Raw genomic sequence first — 26,892 nt, 5'->3', positions numbered from 1 at the left:
CACCGAGTGGGAGGGGGGCGGGGGGGGGGGGTGCCGAGGGGAGCTACGCCCGCAGGCGCATCACCGCATCACAAAGGCATGCTCTGTTCCTAAGCAACAGCTGCTCTGTGGTCAAACAAACGAAAGCCGATAGTCCTCACGTGGCCCCGAGCCGAGAGCAGCAGGGAGGGGGCGGGGGTCCTTAAGTGCTCCCGAGAAAGTTTTCCCCTACCTAATTCTCCGTCTCCCCAGTTTAGAGTCTCCGTCAGTAGCAACATTATTTCTCAATGACGGAAACAAACAAGAAAGGCCTCGGGAGGCCGCCACAAGGTTTCCAAACGCCGGGGATCAGCTACAATGTATCAACCTCCCGGGAGCCGCAGGGGCTCCGGGATCTCCCCCAGAGGGCCTCTGCTCCGTGTCCGACTCTGGCCCAGGGGCCCCACTCCACACACTGAGGGCGTCCTCCCCAGCGGAAGCACCGCTAGTGCCCCCTTCCTCCGGCCCAATTTCTGGTCTCACACCTCAGCACCGCCTATTCTAGATGCCCTCGCCAAGCCCCCAGCAAACGTGGGGGATAAACTGGGAGCGCGGGAGAATGAAGGGGGATAGCAAAGTTCTCTCGGGGAGGCTGCGTTGGAGCTCAGGTGGTCCTGGCTCCCAGCCCGGGTTCTAGTCCCGGCCTCGCCCCGCTACTTCAGGGGCTGCAGGGAGGCCGGCCAGGAGCTCTCGGAAATTCTGGCTGGAGGTGCTGAGAAAGAAGAGGCTGGGGCGGCAGAAACTCTGCAAGGGGAAGGGAGGAAGGTTCCGGATCAAAGCATGCGATTTCAGCTCGGTAGAGAAGCCACAGGAACACGGAAGCCGGGCCACCTTCTCCGGGACACGCTGAGCCACAGACGTTCAAGGAAATGTGCCCCAAATCTGGAGGAAGAGAACGAGCCAAGGACACCAGGGCCATTTTACTGCGTGCCCGGAAATGGGCAAAAAGGACCAGACATGCAAATAGCTCGTGTGGAAGCAGACACACTGATTAACATTTGGCTGAGGAGACTCCAGCTGTGGATACCCCACAGCCCCTGCACCAGACTGGGCCCTCCCTTGGGCCCCGGGAGGCCCCTACCACGTCAGCCTGGGCTTGCCACCCCCCGACCAGGCTCGGGGCCAAGCACAAGGAGGTGGTCGGGAAATGCTGACTGACTGATCAGGGCCATGAGCCCCAAGCCCACTTCCAAAAAGAGCTCAGTCCCTGACATCTCTCTCCTGGCTGCAGAGCTCTGGGGCTTCTGCCTTCTCCCTCCTTGGCCTCGGCTGGCATCTCTCCAGGGCCTTGGGTCACTCGGATGGAAGGGGGCACGAGAACTCCAAATCTCCACTGAAGGAGAGAGCTCCCGGCTGCATTTCAGGACTTCTCAATTCCAGCATGCCCCCTCCATTCCTTTAAGCTTTAGATTGCGAGCACTCTGAGGGCACACATGCACAGAGGTGGCTCATGGGAGGTGCTTAATAAAGGTTTACTGAAAAGAAAATTCCCCTCAGAGGTCAATGACAAAGTCGAATGTCTTACTGGGAAAACAAAAGATTAATGATCGCACTAATGGCAGCAAGAAATGGAAGCAAGGGGAGCCTCCTCTATGGGGTCTGCCCAGACACAGCGAGGTCGTCTGAACGCCCGGGACACTTCCCTGGAGAAAGGGCCCTTGGGAGGACTGGTCCGCCCCGGCTCCCAAGGAAGTGAGAAGTGCAGAGCCCCACATATGGAATGACCATATGGAAAATAACGGAAAGGCCCTAAGCGTTCACACCGAGGAAAGAAGAATCTTGGCTCTGGGAGACAATGAGCTCGGCAGTTTTCCTCTTTCCTCCAAGGGAGGCTTCTAGGAGATGATATCAGAAAATGACAGGGATGTGGGAACAAATATTAGAGAAAGGCAAGTGAGGGCAGCAGGAAGATTTTGGGTAGCCTTGCCTGGCAGGGGGGGGGGGGCAAGGCCTGAATCCCACCCCTCCCCTCAGCTCACTGGCTGCCTTTGGAGACCTGGGCTAGTGCAGAAATGCAGCGGACGGCTCGCTGGGCCAGATCTGTTGTCCTGATCAAAAAGAGACCGCCAGCGCTGCAGGGGCTTGTGGCCTAGTTTGTGCCGGGGACCCCTGGAGCGGTCGGTGTGGGGGAGCCCAGGAACAGATACCCTTTCTCAGAATCAGGGTTTTAAATAAGTGAAGGAAATGCTAAGTTTCTGAAGTTAAATGAAAAGAAAGGAATCATTTTTTCTCCTTTTATTTGCATGGTGCAAGGGGTCCCTGGTCCTCAGGGTAAGAACCTCTGCTTTAACTCATTTCTAAAACAATCAAACAAGGAGCGCCACTTCTCCCCACAAGCTGATTCACAGAAACATTTCCAACATTCTTGTCCCAGTGATTCCCAAGTTAATTTCATTTTAGGGTGTAGCCCTGTAAGGCTGAGGTCATTATCTAAGAACCTGTTCTACAGCTGAATCAATGGGCTCACCGCCTCAGCCTAGGAGTCTCCTCGCTCTGTGGCAGTCGGGACCCAGAAGCCTTCACTCCCGACACAGCTGGGGCTCCTCTTGGAGCATCATCATGATCCGAAAATACCAGGGTTTCTATGGCACTTTACATGCAGGGATTGAACCTTACAATAAACCTGAGAGGAGAAAACTACTCATTCCAGATGCGGAAATGGGAAGTGAGGGCAGTGACTGGGGCACAGCACGAGTGGGTGGGTCAGAGGTAAGGGGGCTCAGAGGCCGGGTCTCCATGACTCCACGTCCAGGCTTCCGTCTGCAGCCTTCCCTCCATTTTTTCATAGGGTGCACTAACCTACTGATTGCTCCAGAGGCCAGTTCTGCTTTAGTACCATGTCAATTCACACAAAAATACACTTGCAAGGCTTCATTACAATCATGGGGTGAAACACCCTGTATTTCTTCCGTGTTGCTACAGCAAGGATTTCCCCACATATATGAGACAATTCATCAGGTGGGGTGAAACACCCCGTGTACGCCGGTTCTTCTGTGTTGCTACGGCGAGGATTTCCCCACCTATAACATAGAAGAGACAATCAGGTTGCTCTTCGGGCGCCTCTCTCCTTTCATTAGTCCTGCCGGCTTGGCCAGTTTTATTCCTCTTCGCCCTTAAGAATCTGAGGACATCCTGTGAGAATCTGGAACCCAACATGAGGAGCTCGGAATAGCCTCTTCCCTTAGGAGAGGAGCAGGGGGACATCCTCTAGAGAGAGGGACAGAGAAGTTTTCCACGGGGGCACGGAGGCTCCTAACTCAAATCCAGGAATTTCCCGTCTCGTTTCCGCGGCCCTGCCATGGGTGGGGGGCCGGTTGGGCCAGAGGCAGAGCTGCGAGGGTCACAGCGAGAAGGGGCCCAGGAGACACAGCAGGGAGTGAATCCTTGTAAGGTAGACAGAGATGAGCTGACTGGGCAGACCTCAAGGGTGGTTCAGCAAAAGTCACTGGGGTCCAGGGGCGAGGCAGCATCTACCCTGGCAAGGCCCCAGGCAAGTCTCTTTTCTAACTGGGTGCTGGCGATGGCGCGAACACATGGAAAGGTTTTTGAAGTCCAGCTCTGCAGGCTAACCCTGCCCATCCGGGCTCTTGAACAAATGGCCTTCAGCTGTGGACAGCTCCCCTTTGCCACCAGTTCCCGTATGGGAAACACATGGATGTGCCCAGGAGTGGGCACTGTCATCTGTGCTGACTTTCCAGACATCCGGTGACTTCCTGCTGCCTACTTCCAGCTAGGGCACAAGGTTTGGGGGGCATTTCTGAGAGCCTGATTTTAGGCAGTTAAGGCTCCCTTCCCCCGTGCCCAGCCTCTTGGGAAAACATGATCTCTGCCCCAAGGATTTACTGATTTGTGCCAACTAGTCATTTTCCTTCATGAAATGTTAGCTCAAACTGGATTCTCTTTTGAATCTAACAAGATGTGATCTAGTTCTTAGGCCAGAGGGGCTGGGAGAAAGACCTCTGGGACCTTTTTGCCAGAGGAAGGAAGGTGCCAGTGCTTGTTCATTAAAACACTCGGGGTTCCTGGGTAGCACATGGCTGAGAGGACAAAGAATTAGGGGAGACCAAAAGGAGAAAGAGGCAGGCAGGGTCCTGGCACTAGGGGAGCACCTCAGGGGGTCTTTGCTCCTCTCCTAAGGAGAAGCAGCTTGGGAGAGAGCAGAGTCCAGGCCATGGCTCCATGTGGCTGGCTCTGTGCAGGGAAGGCTCTATAAAAGTGGGCCAGGCAGCCCCCTGAATGTCTGTTGACTCGTGACTGCCTCGTCTGTTCAGGTCATCCTGACCGGCTGCCACCGAGGCTGGGCACGGCTGGCTCCATCCGAGAGCACTACAAGCCCGTTTGAAGGATTCTCTCCCCTGGAGGAAGACCATCGACAGGCCCACAAGTGAGCCTCCCCACGTCTCAGCCGTTCCTTCTGCATCGGAGAGTAGTGCAGAGGCCCATGTGGCACTAACAAACCTATGTGGAAACTACCACATCCCTTCCTCAAAGAAAGAGGAGCTGGCAGGACAGGGTTCGAGAAGGCCCAGGACTGGGTTTGGGGTACATTGCTAAGGCCCCCAAAGGCAGGCTCAGAGGGGCTCCTGCTCTGATCCCTGAGATGCTTGGACTCCCATTCCTGCAATCTTCAAGATGGCAGAGACTTCCAAGCTCAACACGCCAAGCCCCCCGGCTCTCCCGGGAGGGAAAGTGACTGGCTCATGAACTGGAACAGACATCTGGCTAAAAAGTGTTTGCTGCCTGATGATTACTTATTCCATTCGGGGTGGGGAGGGTTTAAAAAGCTGTCATGGAGGTTTTCCTACCACCAGGTACTTCTTGAATGGAGCTCCCTATCCTTCATGGCGAGGAGCCACGCATTATTACATCGCAAGGCTTTTTTTTTTTTTCTTCCAGATTCTTCCAGTAGACGTCTAGAGTTTAACGAGAAGTTTTGGCTCCGATACAAACAGTGATGGAAAACATATGAGCAATAACAAGCCTTAATCTCGCTGCTCAGTACTAAAATGGGATAATCTGGAGAAGCCGTTTATTCCAGTATCACCCAGGGTGCCAGCTGCACCGGGGAAGGCGCCTCCGGAACACCTTCCCCTCTTCTCTCGTCCAGAGCAGCGGACCACGCGACATTTTGGTGACCTTAAGCAAGCTCGGCGCGGGCTGGATAACAAGGCTGTCGGGAGGACTGTTCCAGCCTTACAAGGTAGGTTTTCTTGGCGGCTGGCTTCCCTGGTCCCTCTGCTATAGACAGATGGCAGCAGAATGTTAGAAATGCTTTATTTTCTTAACGATAAGGCAATGTTGACATGAGAAAAGCTGCATTTGTTTGGGAACATGATCTCAAGATAAGAAACTAATCTGCTTGGTCTCCCATTTGTCCTTCATGGTGATTAAAGCAAAAACCATGTAAACTGTTGGTGCTTAAAAAAAACAACAAACTTCCCAAAAGGAACAGCTTTGGTTTGCTTGTGACTCACAGAAAAGGCTAATTTGGAATCTCTTTGCATCCACGGAGACGTGGGGATTGCTTTTAAACAGGTTACCTGGAATTCAGTACTACTAACTTTTGGTAGTTTGTCATAAAAGTGCCATAGCTGATTTTGAAAATTAATAGAAAGATCGTGAGGGTGTGTCCATTTCCATGAGCTGATAAGGGATGTCATGTTGCTGGTTACTGGAAGGAGAATGGGGGAAGTGTCTCTGGAGTGCCAGCTTTGTCTTTTTCCTTAGTAACAGGAAGCTTTGAACCTTTAGCCCTGATTTAGCCCCTCTCTGACAGTCCGTGGGAGATGCTGTTTTTCTTCATGTAACCAAAGGGCAAGAGTCATGACAAGGGCTCAGCCCAACTGCTCACAGTGGCTTGTAGCTGCTCAGCCCCAAGCTCCCCCACAAGGAGGTGATGTTTGCTGTAAATCTTGTAAAATCAGCATGGCTTTCATGAGTTGTCCCGATAAACACGGCACTGCCCCTCGCCCGAAGTGTGGAGAGATGCAAAAAGCCAGCCCGTGACTCAGTGCTAGAACGGGGCTCCCGGCGCCCCAGGCGGAGCGTGGCATCCCCCCGGGAGAAGCCACAGACGGGGCCACGAGCCAAATGTTGGGAGCTAGATCGGGTTCCCCGCGAGGCTCCTGACTCAGAGAAACCAACCAATCGTAGGGGAAAAAGCACCCAGTCCCCAGGCTTCTGGGGGGGGTTTGTTTACTTCAAAGTTCAGCAAAGAACTCTGAAGGTGCTTAGGAAATAAAGCCCGGGGCGGGGGGGGGGTATTTTAGTGACAGGAGGACTGACAAGGAAAGTTGGAGAGACCCGGGGAGGAGAAAGGAGCCACATGGCCTGGGAAATGACCTTTCCCGGAGCTCACACAGCCCTTAAGCTGATGTTTGAAAGGGACTTAGAGAAGCCTCAACTCTGACACACATGCAAGGTCACTTTCCAGATATCTAGAGTCGCCTGCCAGATTCCGGACGGCACACGGGCTTTGAGGACGGCAGCACGCTGACAAATGGCCTTCCTTTCGGTAGAGGACAGGGAGCCGGCCCCAAACCCTGGCTGTGGGACCCCGGGCCAGCTGAGAAAGCTCTCCAGTCCGAGGCTTCAGTGAATCTGCACCGGCAGGGAGAGCTGCCCCACCTGGGAGTTCTCCCACCACTGCAGGCCTGTTCTGGTTCTCTGGGATCCTGGGTCAGTCTCGTGGACTTTCGCTGACCTGCTTCTCCTTCTGAGGGAGCCCGGGAGGGGAGGAGAAGGGAGGAGGCCGGTTAGGAGAGCTTCGATGGCTGCCGCCCAGCCGCCAGAGCGGGATGACTACGGACTCCCCAGGGGCCCCCGAGGGCCTTTGGCTCGTTCTGGAGTCTGCCCAGTGCAAGGAGTTAAAAGGATCCCAGGGGCCACTCGCTATTCATGTGGCCCTGAGGATGAGAATGCCTAACAGTCCTGGCACATCTCAATGCCCTCACAACAACTCCCTGGGCTATTATCGCACCCATTTTCCAGCACAGGGAACTGCGGCTCAGAGGGAGCCACAGAGTGGCCAGAGACAGGACTCACCTTCGGGCCCTGGCCTGCTTGGCGCTCCCTCTGGGAGTGAGGGAAAAAGCAGAGACTTGGGCAGGATGACTCTTGGGCAGCAGAAGGGACCTGAGGCCTCCCCAGGCCAGGGGGTTCGGGGGTGGAGTGGCTCTCCCCCTCCTGGCAGGAAAAGCCTCCCTGAGACCCTGCATGCCCCCAAACGGTGCTTGTCCAAGGCCCTTTGGATTGGATCAGAGCAGGAGGGCCCCTTCAGCCAGCGTCTGGAAGGGGAGGGCTCTCACCTCTGGGTGGCGCTACAGGACACAGAGGCTGGCCCTGAAGCCAAGCCCCGGTCCCAGTTCAAATCCTGCTTCAGACTTTTCCTAGCAAGTCAGCCTCTGCTGCCTCAGTTTCCTCACCTGTAAAATGTAATAATCTCCCAGAGCTGCTGTGAAGATTAGATGACACAAGGTTTGCAAAGCACTTTGCAAACCTTCAGAGCTCCACAAACACCCTGATCTGCTGAGACAAAGCCTCTCCGTGGAACTGCTGGTATTCGAACCCGTGTCTTTGGACAAGCTATCCAGTCCAAGTAAACACAACCCCCAGAGACCAAAGGAGGGCCGTGTGTCCGGTTCTGACCGGGCCGGGGGAGGGGACAGAGCATTTATGCATCGCCTGCTGCTCGGAAGCTCTTCAGAGCCTTGGGCCAGCACCGAGTGGTTGCAGCCAAGTGGCCCTGGGCTGGGCGGGGAAAGCCCTGGAAATCAGGAACATTTCCAGGCTCAAAAGAACCGAGAGCCCAACAAAACTGCCTGAAAGGAGCACCGGTACTGGAGGGGCCCTGGCACAGGCTGGGCAGTGCCCACAGCTGCAGAGCTCCCAGGAGCCAAGGAGGAAGGTCTGCTCCAGGGAGGGGAGACCCAGGCCACGGGAATGGCACGAGCTGGTGTGGAACAGCCACACTTCTGCCATGATCCTGTGGGCCGCTTGCACCCTGTCAGGGAGAAGCACAGAGCAGGGAGGCAGCTGGCCAGGTGGTGCCCCGGGCAGTGTGCTGGGCCCAGAAGCAAGGAAACTGTGGGGCCAAATGCAACCTCGGACCCCCTGGAAACAAGTCTGCTTGCCTCTGCTTTCCTATCTGTACAATGGGCATCATGATCTCCTAGGGAACTCTGGAAACAAGGAGCATTTAGCCCCGAACTTGGCATGCAGCAGATGCTCAAGAAGCATGTGTTGCTGTACCCCCAGCCCCCGGTTATTTTTGCATGGCAAGAGGAGAATACATCCCCCTCCTGCTCCATCACAACCCCACAGATACATCTGTCCTCCCTCCCCAAAACCATACATACCTCCTAACCCCCCACCGCCACACACACCCCACCTCCCACCTTCACCCTAGGCTCTCCCAGAAACTCCTGGCTGGCCACAACTGGTTTTTCCCCTCTCCCCCTTTCTGGCTGCACACGGTAAGTAATCAGTATTTGCACGTGGAGGCCCCGGCACATGCCTGTTAATCACACAGGGGACACGGGCGGCCCAATCCCAGCATTTTGGACAAAAGGGCTTTTCGGAGTGCGGAGCCGGCTGCTCTAAGTGACAGGGAGTGAGTGACCAGGTGAGGTCGGGGGAGCAGGACTGGCCACCGCAGGCCAGGGCGAAGGACTATAGAGGTACTCATTATGCACCTACTACATGCCCAACGTGGGCCTGAGTGGGCATAGCTACACAGAAGTGACCTGGGCCCCCCCAGGGTCACAGAGCGGGGCTAGGCCCGATGCCCTGTGATAGCCAGTCTGGGGACTCACTTCCTGTCCCAGCTAAAAGGCCGGCACTGGCCCCTGAAAGTACCAAGTAACAACCCAAAAGTGATGTTTTTTACCAGAGGAAAATCCTCTCCCTGGACACGGGAGGACGCCTGGGTTGGCCACTGTCGGACCACTGACTCATCAGAACCGTGAACAAAATGGTTAAGGCCCAAGAAGAGAAAAAATCCAGGGGAAAAGACACGGCAAAATGAGCTCGACGGGTCCCAGAAGAGGGAAATGGACATCAGAGGTGACGCCGACTCTGACGCCAGCAGCTTCGTCCAGAAGCTAGAGCAGCAGCTCCGACAAGGTGACAAGGGCTCAGAAAGCGCCTCCTCCATCCGACATCTGGATGACTCCCCACAGGAGGGAGGAGGTGGCTAGGGCAGCAGGGAGCCAGGGCGGGAACTTCTCTGCAAAGTGCTGGGGGTGGAGGGGGCCGGGACGGCCTCCCAGCGCAGGGGAAGGGCAAAACTGTCCAAAGAGAGCGCTCCAGCAGCCCAGTCACTCAGAAGAAAATGGAAAAAACTGGCAAAGCCCATTGGAGAAGCCGTTTTCTCCATCTGAGGTTTGGACGCCAACATCCAGTCCCTGAGGCGCTCGAGAAGGGAGCGGAAACGGCACCAAGGACAGAAATGGCCACAAACTGAGCCCCGGCCCGGCCTAGGTCCAGCCAGGCTGGAGACGAGCTGACTGGCAGGGTCCGAGGGACTGAAGAGTGAGGCTCCTGTGGGAGGGAAAGGCAGCAACGGGGGCAAGACCCGAGAGCTCATTGCTCTGCCTCCTCCTGAGCATTCTGTGCCAGGGATCTAGCAAGTGCTTAAAAAAAGCATGTTCCCTTCCACCAAAGGGATCTTCTCTTCCCTACATCTTTTAGCGATCCGTCGTTGAAAACCTTGAAAAGCCTCCTTGTTCCTGGATGCCCTGGATCCCGCACAGACGCGGGCTTGACAAAAGCTTTCGCCACTGTGGTGAGGGAGAGGAAGGGCGAAGCCCAGGTCAAAGGTCCTCCGGGGGACTGCGGACTGCCAGTTGTGCCGATTACATCTTAGAGCACTGCAGAGCCTCCAGGAAAGGATCAGTCATCACGCGGAAGAGGGCAGCCTGACCATCCACATAGCAATGATCAAGTGGATGAACACCCTCTAGAGCTCATAGAGCAGTGAGTGTGTGTCTCTGGCACAGACATGGCCTGGGCCTAGAGAAAAAATGGAGGAGAAAAGCCTGGGTTGTGTCAAGGAAACTGAAAGGCATTTGGACTGAGCCCGAGCTTTAGGCGAAGATGAGTGTGGTTTCTGGCAGCTGTAGCTTCTGATCCCTTTTGGGGTCTCACTGGCAGGGGAGGCAAGCTGCTCTGGTGGAGTTCCCGCTACCATGAAATCATAGGTCTGGTTCCCATCTCCATCCCAGTCCATAAAAACCTTGCTCAGACCCTCCCTGCCCTCCTTTCCTCTGCACGTTACCTTTCCCTTATCTTGGTCATTATACACGCTGAGGGTTATCTCCTCTTCCTCACAAGGAAGGGATGCTGGGAGCAGGGGGATGTGGTTGGGGCTTCCTGGGCTATCTCACACACTGGGTTCCGCAGTGTTCTGGGTGGTCTGTTGAGGGGACGTGCTGAAAACAATGAAGCTCTGGGACCTGGCTCGGAGTACGGGGCAGGGGAGTCGGGTATGTTGTAAGCTGGCGGGCTTAGAGGCAAAGGGCAGACATGAATAAGGGCGTGGTCGGCTGCTCCCATAACGCTCCAGGCCCCAATCCCCCATAACACCCCTCGCCTGTGTCCATCTCCTTCCAGACCAGGCGCCTCTTCGGAGCAGACATGAAGGAATACGTGCTCCTCTTGTTGCTGGCCTTGGGCTCGGCCAAACCCTTCTCCAGCCCATCGTATCTGACCCTCAAGAACATGATGCTCAAGGACATGGAGGATGCAGATGATGATGATGACGATGATGATGATGATGACGACAATGATAATTCCCTCTTCCCAACCAGGCAGCCCATCATGCCTTTCTTTCCTTTCGATCTGTTCCCGTTGTGCCCCTTTGGCTGTCAGTGCTACTCCAGGGTCGTCCACTGCTCTGACCTGGGTAAGAATTTGGCATTGTCCCACCTCTGTGCTTTTGCCCAGGCTGTATCCTGCCTGGCATGCCCTTCCTCCTCGCAGGGTCCCCGGGTTTCTTCCAAACACTGTGCAGGTGGCACCTCCCACAGAGCAGCCAAGCCTAAACAGCCCAAGCCAGGCTCCTCCCATCCTCAGATGGCTGTCTCCCCCCGGCCTTTACTGGGCACCTAAGCTGCGAGGGCAAAGGTTAACTGGCTTTTATCTTTGTACTCCCGGCGCCCATATGGAGTGGATACTTCTTAACGTTTGTGCACTGAGAAACCTTTTTGAAGTTCAATGTTCAGCCGGGAGCACAGGGACAAGAACTTCCCAACACTCCAAAGAATATTCCGATTGTTTTGCTGTAATTGAATTTCAGTAGGAATCTGATAATTACTTTTAAAAGCCTACTGTGTGCTAGCACAAATCCAATGTTGCTTTTTAAAGCCTACTGTGTGCTAGTAGTGCACTACAGGTGGGGACAGGGCCCAGGGCAACATTAATAACTCCTCCAAGCCCAAAAAGAAGGGGATGACGGGCAATATTAGGCAGCTGGTGATGCTGGAAGGAGACTCCAGGGAGTGGAGGGAGATGTCAATGATTTAAGGCCGAGTGGGGAGGAGGAGTGGAGGCAATGCCCAGATGTTACTTTGCAGAAGTTTTGCTGGGAAGGGCAGGAGGGAGACAGGGAAGGCGGGAAGTGGAGAATATTGATTGCCTAGGATGACTGTAGGTGGAGGGAAAGGAGCCAGCAGGGGGAGAGAGAGAAGCGACACTAGGGGGTGAGGTCTCATAGGAACCTGGGGGTGCCGGGTGAGGATCCGGGGATCAGGGTGCCCTCCCTCCTCCTCCCAGCCAGCCCCACTAGACCCCGAGTCAGGCTGCCGGCCAGAACTCAGTCATCGCCCAGGAAGTCGTACGTGGAAAGCGCACACCCGTCACGAGCAAAGGGCCATCTGCAGCCCAGGCTGCTCCCCCATCATTCCCTGACCTATTTGGCCTTCAGAGCCAAGTTGGAATCTCATTTCTCCCATGAGATTTCCTGGTCTTGGCCTCCCCTTCCCAGGCACTAATCCCTGCCTACCCTGTGTGGCTTTGCCTGATCGCACAGACCAGGGAAGCTTTTCCCTCTATTCCTGGTTTGCCTGGCCACAGACGGCCAAGGAAAGGGCGTCTTTGAGCCAAAGCACCGGCAGCAGGGCCCTCACTAACAGAGCTGAGGGGAACCCCAACACATGAGGTCATGAGCTCTGGGATTTAATCCCTGCGAGGGCTCCCTCCCCCAGGAGGTTCCAATCTGCCTTTGGGCAGCATGGCTGGTCCTTGGGCCTGCAGGGTGGGCTTTGGGCTCAGGGAGGACGGGAGGCCCCGGGAAGAGGAGCGAGGACGGAACATTAGGGATGGAGAACAAGGATGGGAGGTGGTGTGGTGGAAAGGAGTCTTTTTTCTCTCTGGGGGTGCCATGTTTCCTGCCATGTGACCCGTTTGTCTGTCTGTTGCTCAGGTTTGACGTCGATCCCAAACAACATCCCGTTTGATACCAGACTGATAGATCTTCAAAACAACAAAATCAAGGAGATCAAAGAGAACGACTTTAAAGGACTCACTTCCCTTTACGTAAGAGGCTATTTTCATATTTTTAAGATGTTTAATTGAATGTGTGTGTATATATAATGGGATAACGTTTAATTGAATCTACCTAGCCACCCCCCCATCCATCCACCCACCCCTCCATCCGTCCATCCACATATACTCATAGACTGGCTCCTTCTCAGTTTGAAATGCTCTTCATCATCATAATGAATAAATAGGTTTGTTTAGGTGACTAACATCTATGGAAAACCCAATGGCTGCACCAGCAGGGAACAACAGAGGAGGCCAGTTGAGAACCCTCTAGTCTAAACCAAACCCAAAAGGAACCCCCCCATAATACCCCAGCCAAAGTGGGTGTTTTTGGGGAAAGGAGCCCCCTCCAGAAAGCTCAGGTCCATCTGGAAAGTTCTCAGGGTCCAAAGTATCCCCCAATTTGCATATTTGTAACTGCCCTTCCCCCCCCCATTCCTACTTCTGCTTCTGGGGTCCAACAGAACACTTGGATCCATTTCCTAGGGAGGCCCTTCCGTATCTTTAACCTTGTCTCATCCAATCAGCTCCCAACTATCTAGTGCCATTATCATCCAGTTCTCTTCTTTGCATTTCTTCCCCAAGAAGGCACCAGAGGCTTTAGTGAAATGAAGGGAGGGTAGCTGCAGCCGGTCTGAGACCCCCTGAGGGAGGGAGCTCACATCTGTCGGGGCCTCTGGGTCTCAGTTTCTTTCTCGGGATAGTAAGTGGGCTGGTCTAGACGAGGCGTTCTTTGCTGTGCTTGTGTCCTCGGTTGCCAATGAAGCCCGCGGCCCCTCAGATCAGAATGATTTTTGTGGGCTGCATTCATAAAGGGGGGGGGCAAGAAGGTGCACGGAGATGAGACGGAGATAGGTCTGGAGCCCGGAGGATCCGGAGTCAGACACTGACCCACTCCGTGACCTTATTCACCTATGCTTCTCCAGCTGCCAGATGGGTAATTACATAGCACCCATCTCTCAGGGTGGTTGTGAGGCCGGAGTGAGGTAATCACCACAAAGCGCTTCACACAAAGATTGGCAAACAGTAGGTGCTACATAAATTATGAATTACTCTTATTGTGGCTAGAAGTCTTTAAAGAGCGCTCAGAGCAAGGACCCCAAGGTCATGGTGGGTGTTCAGTCCTCCAACCCGTGGCCTGGAGAGTCTCCCTTTCTGGGGCTTCTAAGGGCATTGGGTTTGCTTCCCCGAGAGCACACAACCACTGGAGCCCGTGTTGGGGAGCGAGCCTATTTTCCAGCCCCTTTCCCGATTGATGAGCATCCCCTCGGTGGAAAGCTGAGCTTTCCTGTTGCTGGTTTTGCTGTACACCCACATTATTTTTTAATGATGAAATCTGGGACTCCAACTTGGCTTCCATTTTTGGCAGTTCCCCATCGATGAAAACACTGACAGCGAGTGGAGCCAGGGACGGCGTGCCAGGCCGACATGCTTAGGCAGCACTGCGGGTGCCAGGCAGGAACCCTTTCTCCAAATGACATTCCTTGTTCTCCCTTTTATGTCCCTCCAACCAGGCTGAGCACAGAGCAAGGCAGGCACAGGACATCATGTGCAAACTGGCCCGGGACCAGAAACTTATCTTGGGGCCCCGAGAGTCACAGCAAACTCTAATAAGCATCTGGGAAGGTGAGGGAGGGCCACAAAAGCCCTAAGTGAGCCCCTCAGTGCCCTTCCCCCAGCGGGCTTTCACCTCAAAGGCTTATTGACAAGAGATACAGACTCATTAGTGAGTGGCTTCTGGGCTGTCCCGGAGCCGAAAAGGGGAGAAAGACGCAGAGGCGCGGACGCTCCTTGGCCACATGCGAGGGCTAGAGGGTTAACCTCTGAGTAATTCTGCATTTGCTGAGCTCATTAGTGGTAACTCAACCGCAGGAGAACAGCCAAGGAACGGAGTGAGCTTAGTGATCAAAGGGCCCGTGCGGCCTCGGGAGAGCCCCCGGCAGAAACAGAAGGGTGGCTGGTGGGCTAAACAACTGGACCCAAAAAATCAGGGTGCAGCAACACGGAAAATCACAGACCCCACTGGGCCCCCAAAGCACCTTCTGCTTGCCCTGGGCTGAGCTTCCTGAGGATTTGCTGTTTGGGGTCCTGGCTGGGAGTCTCACCACTCCGGAATGACAAATGGAGCCAATGCTAATGCAGCCTGGAAACCCGACCAAGTCTTTCCCAATTCTGTGGCTTCTCAAGAAGCCATTTCAGTAGTCCGTAGAAGAATGGGAAGGGCCTCCCCTCCTCACATAAGCCCAGAGGCTCCTCGGCCTGTGGCGATGGGGCCCCACCGCCTCGGAGGCTGTTGGACACTGCCCCTCTCTGGGAGGCCAAATGAGCCAGCCCCGCTTTCCAGGCTCCATCTCCCAGCTCCATGGCAGCCTGCAGTAGCTCCTCTCAGCAGCCCCCCCAGAGCTCTTCCTCTCTTCTCAAACACCACAGCCCCTTCTAGGTAACCCTCCCGGCACCCTCCTTCCGCCCTTGCATTTATTTGTCCATGCGTATCCCTTTTAATTGACTGTGATAGATACTTTGGGAGAAGCCCAAAGAACTCCGCTCCTTGGGGGTGGGAGACCTTCCCTTCTTTCCTCACAAGGAATTCTCGTTCTCAATGAGACAAATTAAAAAGGGGCGGGGGGGAAGAGGGACAAGTTTGTTCCTGAGAGCTAACCTGCCATCGCTCGCTGGGGCTCTTGCTGCTGGGAGGATTCTCTTGGCTCTGCTCCCTGCACTTTGCAGCAGGGCGTGTGTGTAAATCTCTCCAGGCTCCTCCGGAGCCTCGCACGCTGCTTCTCCCAGCACGGGCACACTCCATCACACTCCCAGATGACGGATTGTTCAGCCATCACCCAACTGAGTTTCCAGTTCCGGCTCCAACAAACAATACCGCTGGAATTATTGTGGTGGATACGAAGGCTTTCTTTTCGGGGTCCAGGCCTGGTAGGGGAATCTTTGGGCCTAGGAGAATAGACGTTTTATCTTAGTTACCTAACTCCAAAGTGCTTTTTTGGAAAGATCGTGCTCTTTCACAGCTTCACCAACAATGCACCGGCGTCCCTGTCTCTCTACAGGTGCGCTAAGGCCGACTGTTCCCACGTTTAGTCCTTGCCAGTCTGCAGGGGGTGAGATGAAACTTCTGGGTTGCTCCGATTTGCTTTTCCCTCCTTAGGAGCAATCTGAAGCATTCTTTCAGGGAGTTAACAGACTGCGACTGACGGCCCTGCTGTTCGAGGCCTTTTAATGCTTTCCTCCTGGAGAGCGCCATTTCTATCTCTGTTCTTCATCTCCATTATCTTAGATACCGAACCTTTAGTGGCTATATTTGCTACAAAGATTATTTTTTGATCAGCCGACTGCTTCCCTTCTTAGCCAAGGCGTGGTCATGCTGTGGGACCGATTTAATCTCGACGTTGTCCCTTGTTAACTAGGACCTGTTCGCACTGTACTAAGGCTGCATGGAGGGCCCCAGTGCACTTTCAGCTAATAACATATTTTTTGGTATCTCTGAGGGTGCCAGGCACTGTTCTAGGCACGTGAGAAGTGGGTCTAGAAGCTTCAAGAACACAGCCCATATTGAGATTTGATGGCCGGGAAAAGCAGCCTTGGTCTAGGCATTCTTGAGGATAGTGATATTGGGTTCTGGTGGACGGTCACCCCCTTCCCAACAGTAATAGAAATAGCCATTTGACCACTTTCCACCATTTTTTGCACTCCAGAATATACCCACTTGCCCCTCATTCATGTAAAAATTAAAGATCTGGGTGTCTGTATTCCTGCTGGACCCCTGAGGGGAGCAGATGAGAGTGGCCAGAGGAAGGAGATGCCAAAATGAGCTTCTGGGGCACTTTGTCTGGGCCGTCACACCTATCCTTGAACAAGAAACCCCTTTAGACTGCTCCAGATCCCCAGTTAACTAGTCATGGGGAAAGACAACAGGAGACAGAAGGTAGAGTCAGTTTTCCTTTGGGGCGCCTGAGCTCCAGGGGTGGGCTGTAGAGGGGATGCTCTCCCAGTGGGAAAGTTTCCCTTCCCCGAAGGCTCGGCTGCCCTGCAGTTTTCAGACACTGCTTTTTATTCTAGTCTCTAGGGAACCCCTCTAGTCCTAGACGTTGTCTTTGCCATGTGAGGGACAGAGGGTGCAGCCCGATGGGCTTCCAGGCTATCTCCAGACAAGGGGACTGACTGCTGGTGATCTTAAAAGCCAGATGAAGGCTCCGAAATCCCCTCACTTCAGACCGGACCCTGGATGCCCAGACCTCTTGCCTAATACCGGGTCATTCTGCTTCCTTCTTCCAGGGCCTCATGCTAAACAACAACAAGTTAACCAAGATCCACCCCAAAGCCTTTCTGCCCGTCAAGAAGCTCCGAAGGCTCTACCTGTCCCACAACCTGCTCACCGAGATTCCCATAAACCTTCCCAAGTCATTAGCAGAACTCAGGATTCACGACAACAAAGTTAAGAAAATACAAAAGGAGACGTTCAAAGGAATGAATGCTTTACACGTCTTGGGTAAGTTCTTCCATATGTGAAAGGAACTCTTTAATTGTTACCAAATGGCAGAGTCTTGACTCTGAAAATGGCCAAACGGGTGCCCAGACGGGCGTTTTTTATGGAGGCGGCACTTTCTTCCAGTGATAAAGCAAGCTGATTAGGAGCAGCATTTTAAGCATGGGGATCGGATGGACTCTGACCCAAACAATAAGCCACTAATTTTATAGCCTCCCAAATCCCGCGAGGCTGGAAAGCTTTCTCAGGGAGGTTGGGGGGACTCAGAAGCCAGTGACAGCAACAGCAGACTGGAGGAGGGGAAGGTGCCCAGGGCCCTTCCCGGCATTCTCCACTAGACTTATCTCCAGCTTAATCAAACCACAAGTATCCAGCCAGTTCTGGCTGTGCAGGAGAAGCCTGTAACACGACCAAATGCCTCCACCTTAAATCGAGCAAGTTCTGCTTGTTTTTTTAAGGCAGAGCGAAAGGGAAAATGTCTGGAATCCATTTCCTAGACTCTGTTTATCTAATTTGTGAGAAAAATTTGCTTATCCATGAATTAATTCAAAAAATATTTGCAGAATAAAAAACGAATACAGAAATTTATTTGCAAAATACATCTGACTACTGGTTATTTGTGCTTGTGAATTTGGGGCATCACGCTTAAGCGCAGCCATGTGGGCACCCCCTCATCCCTGGCTGCACATCGGGGCCTAGCCAGGACCTCAGACGGCCCCTCGCTTACTGGCACACAGAGGCACTGTTTAAAAGCCCTGTTGCCCTTTTGTTGAAGATGAGGATGGGAACTGACATCCTATCCCTAGCACCCGGTACACAGCAGGTGCTTAATCAAGGCTTGCTGATTTATTAGTAGAGGCTCTAAAGTCTACACAATTCTCCCTCCCCCTTATTTACATCACCGTTGGAGCTCAGCTGCCAGGCCGAAGCAGAACGCCTGCAGGAAAATCTCCTGGATCCTATTTTTACGAGCTCTCTCTAATTTTCATTGGAAAAGCATCAGGCCCCCTCTTAGACCCAGGTTTGCGCTGCTCAGGATCAATGACTTGCACATTTCGGCCTATAGAATGAGGCTGGTGGCGACAGCTGCGGCAAAGATCGCCAAAACGAGATAGGGAATACCAGCATCGGCCAAGAGGCCGGCTGGGCAGGCTGCACTCGGTGCCCCTCGGCCCTGGCAGCAGCCTGGCCCTTGGCGGTCCCACGCCTGGGCAGTGAGCCTGCACTTCAAGTGCTTGTTTTTAAGATTTTCACGTCAGATCAACACGCATTTAGTAAGCTCCTACGGCGTGCAGGTGCTGTGCCAGGGGCTAAAGATGCAAAAGCAGGTCTCTGATCTCGAGGTGCCCCAGTTGAATGGGGGGTGCATTTTAAACCTGGCCCTGGGCTCAGGAATGCCATTAGCTCTATTTGACAGATGAGAAGGAGGGCCAGGGATTTACTTGCTCAAGGTTCCATGCAGAAGAATCAAAGGCAGGCCGGAGTAGCCCCTTCCTCATCCCTAAAGGCAAATAATGGCACCCGCATAAAGGCGGGAGCCCTCAGGCCCGGCTGCAGCACTGCTCTCCAAGCCTGCATCAGAGCCCAAAGGAGCATGGGAGAAGGCGGTGTGGGGCAGAAGTCCCGGGGACCGGGTCTGGGGCGTCTGAGCTGCTCCTGTGGGCCTCCCTGGCAGGCTCGGCTTTGGGGAAGCCAGCCAAGGGCCCAGCAGAAGGGGCTCTGACGCAGGCCGGGGGAGACCGGGGGTTCCCCTCCCAATATCTGTTAGTGAGGTGCTTTCTGCTTCCTAGAAATGAGTGCCAACCCGCTGGAGAACGACGGAATCGACCCCGCAGCCTTTGAAGGAGTGACGGTCTTCCACATCCGAATTGCGGACGCAAAGCTGACCTCCGTCCCCAAAGGTGCGTGTGGGCCATCTCATGCGCCGCCAATGCGTCTGGGAGGACCCTGGGGCGGCAGCCAAACACGGGCACCTGCTCAGTGCCCAGCCTGTGTGGGGGAGGGACAGTGCGGTACGAGAGGAGGCAGCCTCCATGCTGGCTGGGGAGACCTCAGGATAAGAGCCATGAGGAGGGCTTCATGGGAGAAGAGGACTGGCCAAGAGGGGCGATCAGCAGCCGGGCTCCTGCTGAAGCTCAGAGCAGAGAGGCCCAGGAGGCCCCGAGGCTGATCTGGGCTTGGGGCTCGACCGTAGGGTCTGCTCCAAAGGGCCCTTTTCTTTTCACCCCCTTGGTGAGTTTACTTAGGAAAATCTTCCCAGGTAAGTCTCAGCACTCTGTGGTTAGTCGTTTCAGCTGGGTCCGACTCTGTGAGCCCCGTGTGGGGTTTTCTCGGCAGAGATACTGGCCATTCCCTACTCCGGCTCATTTTACAGATGAGGAAACTGAGGCACACAGATCAAGTCACAGTATTCCCCTCCACTGCACCGTCTGCTCCCCCAGCAGGGGGCGTGTGTGATACGAGCCTCAGTTCCTATACAAGTTTCCAGTTAACAAATACAAATGAGCAGGGAACAAAAATGCAAAAATACAGGGCTTCACAAGGCCTAGAAACGGACACAGAAAATGCCAAAGCCGCCCACGTTCCCTGGGAAGGAAAACGGCCTTCTGGGCCTCTGGAAAGGCTGGCTCGGAAAGCTCTGGTTGCTCGCTCTCACCTCCCTGACCATTGACAGGACTCAAGGAGAGCCATGGGGGCTCCGGGGTTCCACCTCCCCCCCCCAAAATGCGGAGACCCGGCTTCCCCTTCTGAGCTTTTGGGCAGTCTGGCATCAGAACAGCATAAGCTGAAGGGCGGGGCTGTCACACTCAGGGAGAACCAGGGCCCAAGCAAGCTTGCACCGACCCCCCCCCAGACTCCCTGCACACACACACACACACACACACACACACACACACACACACACACACACACACACATACAGTGCATGCTTACACCCAGCTGCAGGACCCTCATGGGCTTCTGGGAGCCTTCACTACCACTGAGCCCTCTGCCAGTGGGGCTGGAGATCAAAAGCAAGGGATTCTTAACCAACCAGTCATAGTCAATGATTAAGCACCTGCTGTATGCCAGAGATTTGGCTAAATGCTAGGGACACTCCCGGCCTTGCCCAATGGGAAGGCACAAGATTAGACCATGCGGGGTAATGTGGGGCTGTTCCCCCACAGAGGCAGCCACCCAGATCTACAGAGCTGTTTCACTTTGACCATCATGCTACGAGAGCTTTACCATCTGTGGCTTTTTACACTCATTTTTTCCATGGAATTTTCCAACACTAACAAGACCCCACGGTCAGCGGGACAGGGCTGATGAGAACTGGCCCGCAGCTAGACGCAGAAGGCCGCCATCCTTGTTTTGGGAACACGCCTGGGCAGTAAAACCCAAACGAGACACTCTGGACGCTCAATCGCTTTTCCAGTCTCCAGCCCACAGCCACATGCCCCGTTCCTGGCGAGGGTCGAACCCCGACGCTGTTCAGCAGAACAGGCGCTCCTACCTTCCAAACCTCCCTCCGGTACATCTGCAGGCAGAAGGAGGAATGGGGCCCCGCTGGGCCGAGGCTGAGGCTGCTCTCTGGAGATCTCATCACCGGCGGTATCGGCTAACCCGGGAAACCATCCTGCACCCAGGCTTCCAAGACCACCCACCGCGGCTTGTTTTTTAAAAAGTGAGCAGCCTCAGTGGCGGGGGCTGCCAGGCCCCACAGAGGGCCAAATGCCAACTTAAGGAGGCTGGGGGGGGGGCAGCACAGCAACCCCAGTCTCTGGTGCTGATGACTCCGGCAGGCTCCTTCACGCTCCCCCGGGGCTCCCCAGGAGCGCAAGTTCTCTCAGGACTTTCCTTCCTCCCCCAGGCCCAGGAGGGAAGGGCTCCAAAGAAATGGCTAATGATGACGTCAAGGAGCGCCCACCAAGTTTTTACTGAGAGCTAGGGCAGCCCCAGGTGAGGCAGAGAAATGCAACAATGACGCCAGAGAGCCTGGAAGGCAGGAAAGCAAGGCACGGGAAGGACGATGGATCTCTTCTCCACCCCTGGCCCCAGCCAGGGATCAGGAAGAGGGGGCCACCTGGGCCACGGACAGCAAGAGGGATGGACCAGTGGAAGGATCCGGGAGAGGCTTTGGATGCTAAACAGACTGGGAACCGGGAGCTTTTTGATCCAGGAGTGAGTGGGAGAGCTGAAGTTTGCAGCTGAATCTCGCAGGGAGGGTCCAGGAGACCCTCAGTCCAAGTGGGATGTGACTTGGGGCCTCCACCCGGCTCAGCCTTGACCTAAAGCAGATTGTTTTCCCTGCGTGGGTCTCCCTGACTCTGGGCCTCTCCTCTCTAAAATTCAGCCCCGCCACAGAGCCCAAGTCTGTCACTTGGGGCAGCCCCTTATCTCTAGGACAAAAGTCTTCCACAAAATGGCAGCAGCCTCTGCTTTCCCCGTCTCCCCATCCTGTCTGCTCCAGGCCGAAGGGCTTTGTGGACATTTTTCCAAGAGGACGCCGCAGGTGCCCTTCCCCAGGGCTTTGACGCTGGCTTCTTCCAAAGCAAAGCTGAGGCCCAATCCCCCCAGAAGAGATCGGTCCAGGCTTCAGATCCTCTAACCTACAAGTAGGAAAACGTCCTACCCACCAGGGAGCACCCTTCATACCCCGTGCCCTCACGGGCTGTGGCCGGGGCACACACTTCAGTCTCCAGCAATAAGGAAGGAAGCCCGTTATGTGCCAGGCCCGGGCTGAGCCCTTGCAAATATAATCTCAGATGAGCTTCAAAACGTGCTTGAAGGGAGGTGAGAAAATGGCGGCCCGCCGGGTGATGACCTGGCCAGATGCCCCCACCAGAGGAAAAGGGAGACCCCACTCACAAAACAGAACCAAGGCCCTGGCACTCTTCCCAGCTTTGATCCCTCGAATCTGCCTTTCCCCCACAGCAGAGCCAGACTGCTCAGAGTTCCCACCGACCCCTGCTTTACCACCATCAATTCTCTTTAAGTCGTGCTTCAATATTCAGAGCAGGCCTGGCTCTGCCATCCCTAACACGACCCTCTGTGTACCCTGGATCCCTTCTCCTTCCCCTCTCCCCCAGCGGGGCTCTCTGGGCACTGAGGTGATGGCACAGTGCATCCGGAAGGTCCACGGCCTCCCACCTTTGCCAGCTGAGTGACCCTGGGCAAGTCACTTGACTGTCTGCCCAAAAAAGCAACCTCGTAGGGTTGTTGTGAGAATCAAAGGAGATTATATTGGCCGAGCATTTTGAAATCTTAAGATTCTTTTTTTTTTTTAATTTAATTTTTATTTTATTTTATAATTATAACTTTTTTTTTTGACAGTACATATGCATGGGTAATTTTTTACAACATTATCCCTTGCACTTACTTCTATCCAGATTTTTTCCCTTCCTCCCCCAACCCCCTCCCCCAGATGGCAAGCAGTCTTATACTTATTACAGTATATTCTAGATACAATATATGTGTGTAGAACCGAATTTCTTGTTGCACAGGAAGAATTGGATTCAGAAGGTAAAGATAACAGTTTACACTCATTTCCCAGTGTGAAATCTTAAGATTCTATATCAATGCTATCATCAGTACTATCACCCTCCTCCTCCTCCTCCTCCTCCTTTTCCTCCTCTTCCTCATTATAGAACGGGAGAAGATCTGGGAGGTCATGTAGTGCTAGGCATAAGGGAGGCCCAGAGAGCAAGTGCAAAGGCAAAGAGGTGGGAGATGAGGCGGAGCCGCTGGCGGGGGGGGCTTTCTAAAGGGAAGGGGAGCGGGAGCCCCCAGCACCAGGCTTGGACCCAGGGCCTTTCTCCTTCCTCCCCAACAGGCCTCCCGTCATCTCTGCTGGAGCTTCACTTGGACGACAACAAAATCTCCACCGTGGAGCTGGAAGATTTTAAGCGGTACAAAGACCTCCAAAGGTAAAAACCCCAGCGAGATGTGACTCAGGAAGCGGAAGAGCCCGCCAGACGCCCACCCAACGGGATGGCAGGGCCCTCTGGCCAGCTTGGGGGCTGCTGGGGGAAGGGAGGGGAGGGCCGTTCCCCACAGCACCGAGTGGAAGATGCAGTGGGTGGGGAGGCGCTCATGGCGCGGCCCCTGTCCAAGGGAGCCTTTGCCCGCAGTTAGGGTCGGGAGACACTGAAAGGAAATGCTTATCTGAATGAGGAAAAGATGTCACGAACGTTCAGCGATGGGCCTGGAAAAGCCACGCGTTTGGCTAATCCAGGGCCGGCCCAAGCCATGGGAACGAGCGCCGCCATGTTTCTGTCTTCCCTTTTAGGCTGGGCCTCGGGAATAACAAGATCAAGGACATCGAGAATGGCAGTCTGGCAAACATCCCGCACGTGAGAGAAATCCATCTGGAGAAAAACAAGCTGAAAAAAGTGCCCCCCGGCTTACAGGACCTGAAATACCTCCAGGTGAGGCCGGCCAACGGGGAGCCACTGCCACGGCCCCCCTCCCTCCCTGATAGGGTCCCTCTGTCCCTGCCACAGTCACTGCCATGGTCCCCTCCCTTCTCCTCCAGCAGACCTTCAGCTCCCCCAGCCCCTCACCTGCTCCCTCCATCCCCGGCTAATTATTTTCCTAAGTCTGTTCTGCCCTTTGTTGCCAAAATCCTCAAAGAGGCATCCATCCCGGGGCCCCTCCGGTCTGGCTTCTCTCCAAAGTCCCCCAAGTGGCCAAAGTCTCAGGGCCCTCTGCAGCCTGGGACGCTGCTGCTCATGACCGCGGGCATGTGGGGATACAGGATGGGTCTGCAGGCCAGGGACAGGGGATAAGGGCTCTGGGGGAGCGAGCGGGGAACGGCCAGCGGGACGAGGACAGGGCCGGACAAGCAGACTGCTGGGAGTTCCCAAGGGGCAGGGGACAGCACTGAATCAGCAGTGGGGCTCCCAGAGTCCAGCCGGGTATCCCACGCTCAGGACCTCCTCTCCCGCAGGTCCAAGGTCAATGGGGCTGGCTTGAGGATCTCTAAGAAATGAGAATCCCCACTGCCGAGGCAGCCAGGGCCGTCTGCTGCGGGGCAGGCTGTTCTCAGGGCCCTGCCTTCATTCCCACCTGGCTCGGCTGGCGGACAGCCGACACTTCACTTCCTAATTCTATTCAAATTCCCAAAGCTCTGCTCACCTGCCACTTTGAAGGCCAGGGACACCTCTACTATGGCCTTCATTTCCTTCCACGTTTCACTCCTGAGAACTGGGGTTCAGATCCCCCTGACAAGATCCCCACACAATCCCTCCTTCCCAGGCCCTCCACACAGGGCTCCTTTCTTGGCCACGACAAAATGGTGGTGGGCCCCAGACAGCCCCGAGGGTGGCCACATTCTGTGGCTCTCAGAATCATATTCTTTATAATCGTATGAAGTAAAACCCACTGGATTCCAAAGGGAATCAATTCTAGTGAAATACATGGGGAGGGGCTCATGCTGCCCTCATGGAGAGCCCCCAATTTTCCCCCAGACCCCTGAGGCCCTGACCATTTCAGAGCAGAATCCCAGTGAGCTAATCCTCCCTCTTGGCTGGCTGAGTGTCCTCTGTACCCAAGAGTGTGCTGGTGGGGAGCTTCAGTCACCCATCCACTGCCTGTGCAAGGAGCCCCCAAGGCTTTCCCGGGCCCACAGCACAATGGGGGAGCTTAGGCCTCCCATCCGCTCCCTGCTCTCTGGCTCTCCCTCCCTCCCTCTCACCCGACTCAGCTCTGGTAGCCTCCCGGATGCGGGGGCCTTCCCACGGCGATCACGCCTCTCACCCCCACGACCCTCTATCACTGAGCTGTCTTCTTGTTCGGAACAGGTGATCTTCCTACATCACAACAACATCACCAGAGTTGGGATCAATGACTTCTGCCCCACAGTCCTGAAGAAGAAGAAATCCTTATACAGTGCCATCAGCCTGTTCAATAATCCCGTGAAATACTGGGAGATGCAGCCGGCCACCTTCCGCTGTGTGCTAAGCCGAATGAGCGTCCAGCTCGGGAACTTCCGAAAGTAGGGCTCGGGAAGGAACGGAACCCACTGACACACAAAGGCCTCTAGGGAAATGCTTTCAGGATACTTGAAGTCTGTTAAGGTTGGACAACTCTTAGCCCGAGTTCAGGTTACAAAACAGCTCTCTTTGATTGGACGTTGTAAATATGGCACACGATTGGACGGGTCCTTCCTTAATTTACTTGACAAAAACCATGCAGAATTTCACAAAGTAGGTAGAGACCCAGAACTACAGAGCTTAGCTTCCTTTTACCGAGATAATGTCAGATGACATGCTTATTACTAATTTTTCTTTTTCACTAAAAATGCAAGATGAATAGGCAAAACTTTTGCCCTTATGCCCTTATGCCTTTTTACTAACCATTTCGAATAGGAGAATAATGCATGTGGGATGTTTGAATTCTGCAGAGATCGTTTCACGGTCACAAAAACCGAACGGACAAGAACGATGACATCCAGGGCTATAAACCGGTGTCGGCCTTGTTCTATCACTGAGGAATCAGGAAGTACTGTAACGTAATCCTTCTAAGGCATAAGCAGGCCTGGATAACAGGAAAAGGAAATCCTCCTGGGCTCAACGGGGGGCGTCCCACAGGCTCAGCTCAGTCACTGCCGCCTCGCCACAGCCGGGCGGTTCCGACGGCTCCAAGCCATCACGTTTGCCTTTAGCGTAATCACAGAACCTACGTAGGAAACTATATATGTAGCGAGTTAGTGAGTTTCTACTAGAACAAGCCTATAATCGCCTACTCCATTAATCGAGTTATCTCTCTATGCTTCTCATGTCATATCGCTAGACCATGTGCAATTACACAGTGTAACCTCACTACCTGGGGCCCCTGGGGGGGGTCTGTGGCCCTCATGTGGTCAGAGGAGCCCGCCTTCAAGACCACCGCTTTCTGGCAATCAAAGCCTGCCTCCAGGCCGGTCCGACCGGTAGCATTAAAAGATATTTGTTCTAAGAGATCTGGTAGCTTCTGTAAAATATACAAATATTTAAAGTTTTGTATAAAACTAAGGGATATTGTCTATATCTCCTTACCTCTATATTTATTAGTAGCGGTCCAGCTAAGTTAAGGAAAATTTGAGAATAAGGAATACGTTATTAAAAATGTTTGATTCATATCCAATTTTATCGTCTGACACCAGGTTTTTTTTCCGTTTTGGCCAGGGACAGAAGACATTATACAAAAGAGCTTAATTAAGACAGCCAGAGGTTGGATGATGTTAGGGGGGTCTCCTCAGACACGAGTGACAGGGACTCTCCCCTCTCCTCCCCCTAACCCTTGAACGTGGTGGCAGCAGCAGGGCCGACAAGGAGCCCCTCCTGCCCCTGCCCTGGCCCCTCGGGGGTGCTATGGAGGACCCCCTGGGGAGGAAAGGCTCCCCCCCCCAGGCAGAATCACGTAATATATGCAGGTGGATTACACATGCCAGGCGCAGAATGTCAGCTGTATGTACACGCGAGCACAAACACCATCTGTCACGCACCGGGACACGCACTGTATGGTGTATGGTAATGGGCATGCACGGCATACATGTCACGGTGTTCACCTATACGGTGCTGTGCGTGTCCGGAGCGCAGATACTCGCGCATGTGCTTTAGACTCGTGGCGGCCCTGGGGGCTCCCCCTGCACTGCCCGCAGCCATGAGCACTTTAGAACCTCGGGTCTGCGCTGCTAGTTGAGCTCTCGGGGTTTGGGGGGCGGGGCTTGAACCCCAGCTTTGCCCTCGCTCCCTGTGGAGGCGCCTTGGGCGCCGCCACCCTTCGGGGCCCTCCACGTCTTCCTGAGAAACCAGGCGCTTCGATGAGAGGAAGCCTAAGTTTCTTTCCCAATATCCGTGTTCTGAAAAGCGCGG

The 26,892-nt window shown here is 54.4% G+C and overlaps 2 protein-coding genes across 2 annotated transcripts in view; one reads left to right on the top strand and one right to left on the bottom strand.

Moving 5' to 3' along the window:
- CENPP (centromere protein P) overlaps positions 1–26,892 on the bottom strand; it is a 110,016-nt gene that overhangs the window by 45,192 nt on the left and 37,932 nt on the right. The gene's annotated exons all lie outside the window — the stretch shown is intronic.
- On the top strand, positions 4,918–26,161 carry ASPN (asporin). The gene is made up of 8 exons (XM_074284583.1): positions 4,918–5,218; positions 10,630–10,921; positions 12,440–12,552; positions 16,843–17,056; positions 18,844–18,954; positions 22,869–22,962; positions 23,325–23,463; positions 24,838–26,161. Exons 2-8 carry the CDS (start codon positions 10,654–10,656, stop codon positions 25,033–25,035), a joined length of 1,137 nt encoding a protein of 378 aa, XP_074140684.1. The 5' UTR covers positions 4,918–5,218; positions 10,630–10,653; the 3' UTR covers positions 25,036–26,161.

Source organism: Sminthopsis crassicaudata, chromosome 1 (genome assembly GCF_048593235.1).
Source record: "Sminthopsis crassicaudata isolate SCR6 chromosome 1, ASM4859323v1, whole genome shotgun sequence".
Taxonomy (NCBI): Eukaryota; Metazoa; Chordata; class Mammalia; order Dasyuromorphia; family Dasyuridae; genus Sminthopsis; species Sminthopsis crassicaudata.
The sequence above is the reverse complement of the archived record's forward strand: the minus strand, read 5'-3'. Positions and strand labels throughout refer to the sequence as shown.

Coding starts and splice junctions, on each gene's coding strand:
- ASPN (XM_074284583.1), top strand. CDS start 10,654: ATGAAGGAATACGTGCTCCTCTTGTTGCTGGCCTTGGGCTCGGCCAAA. Junction 12,553..16,842: donor AAGGACTCACTTCCCTTTAC/GTAAGAGGCTAT, acceptor TCCTTCTTCCAG/GGCCTCATGCTAAACAACAA. Junction 23,464..24,837: donor AGGACCTGAAATACCTCCAG/GTGAGGCCGGCC, acceptor TGTTCGGAACAG/GTGATCTTCCTACATCACAA.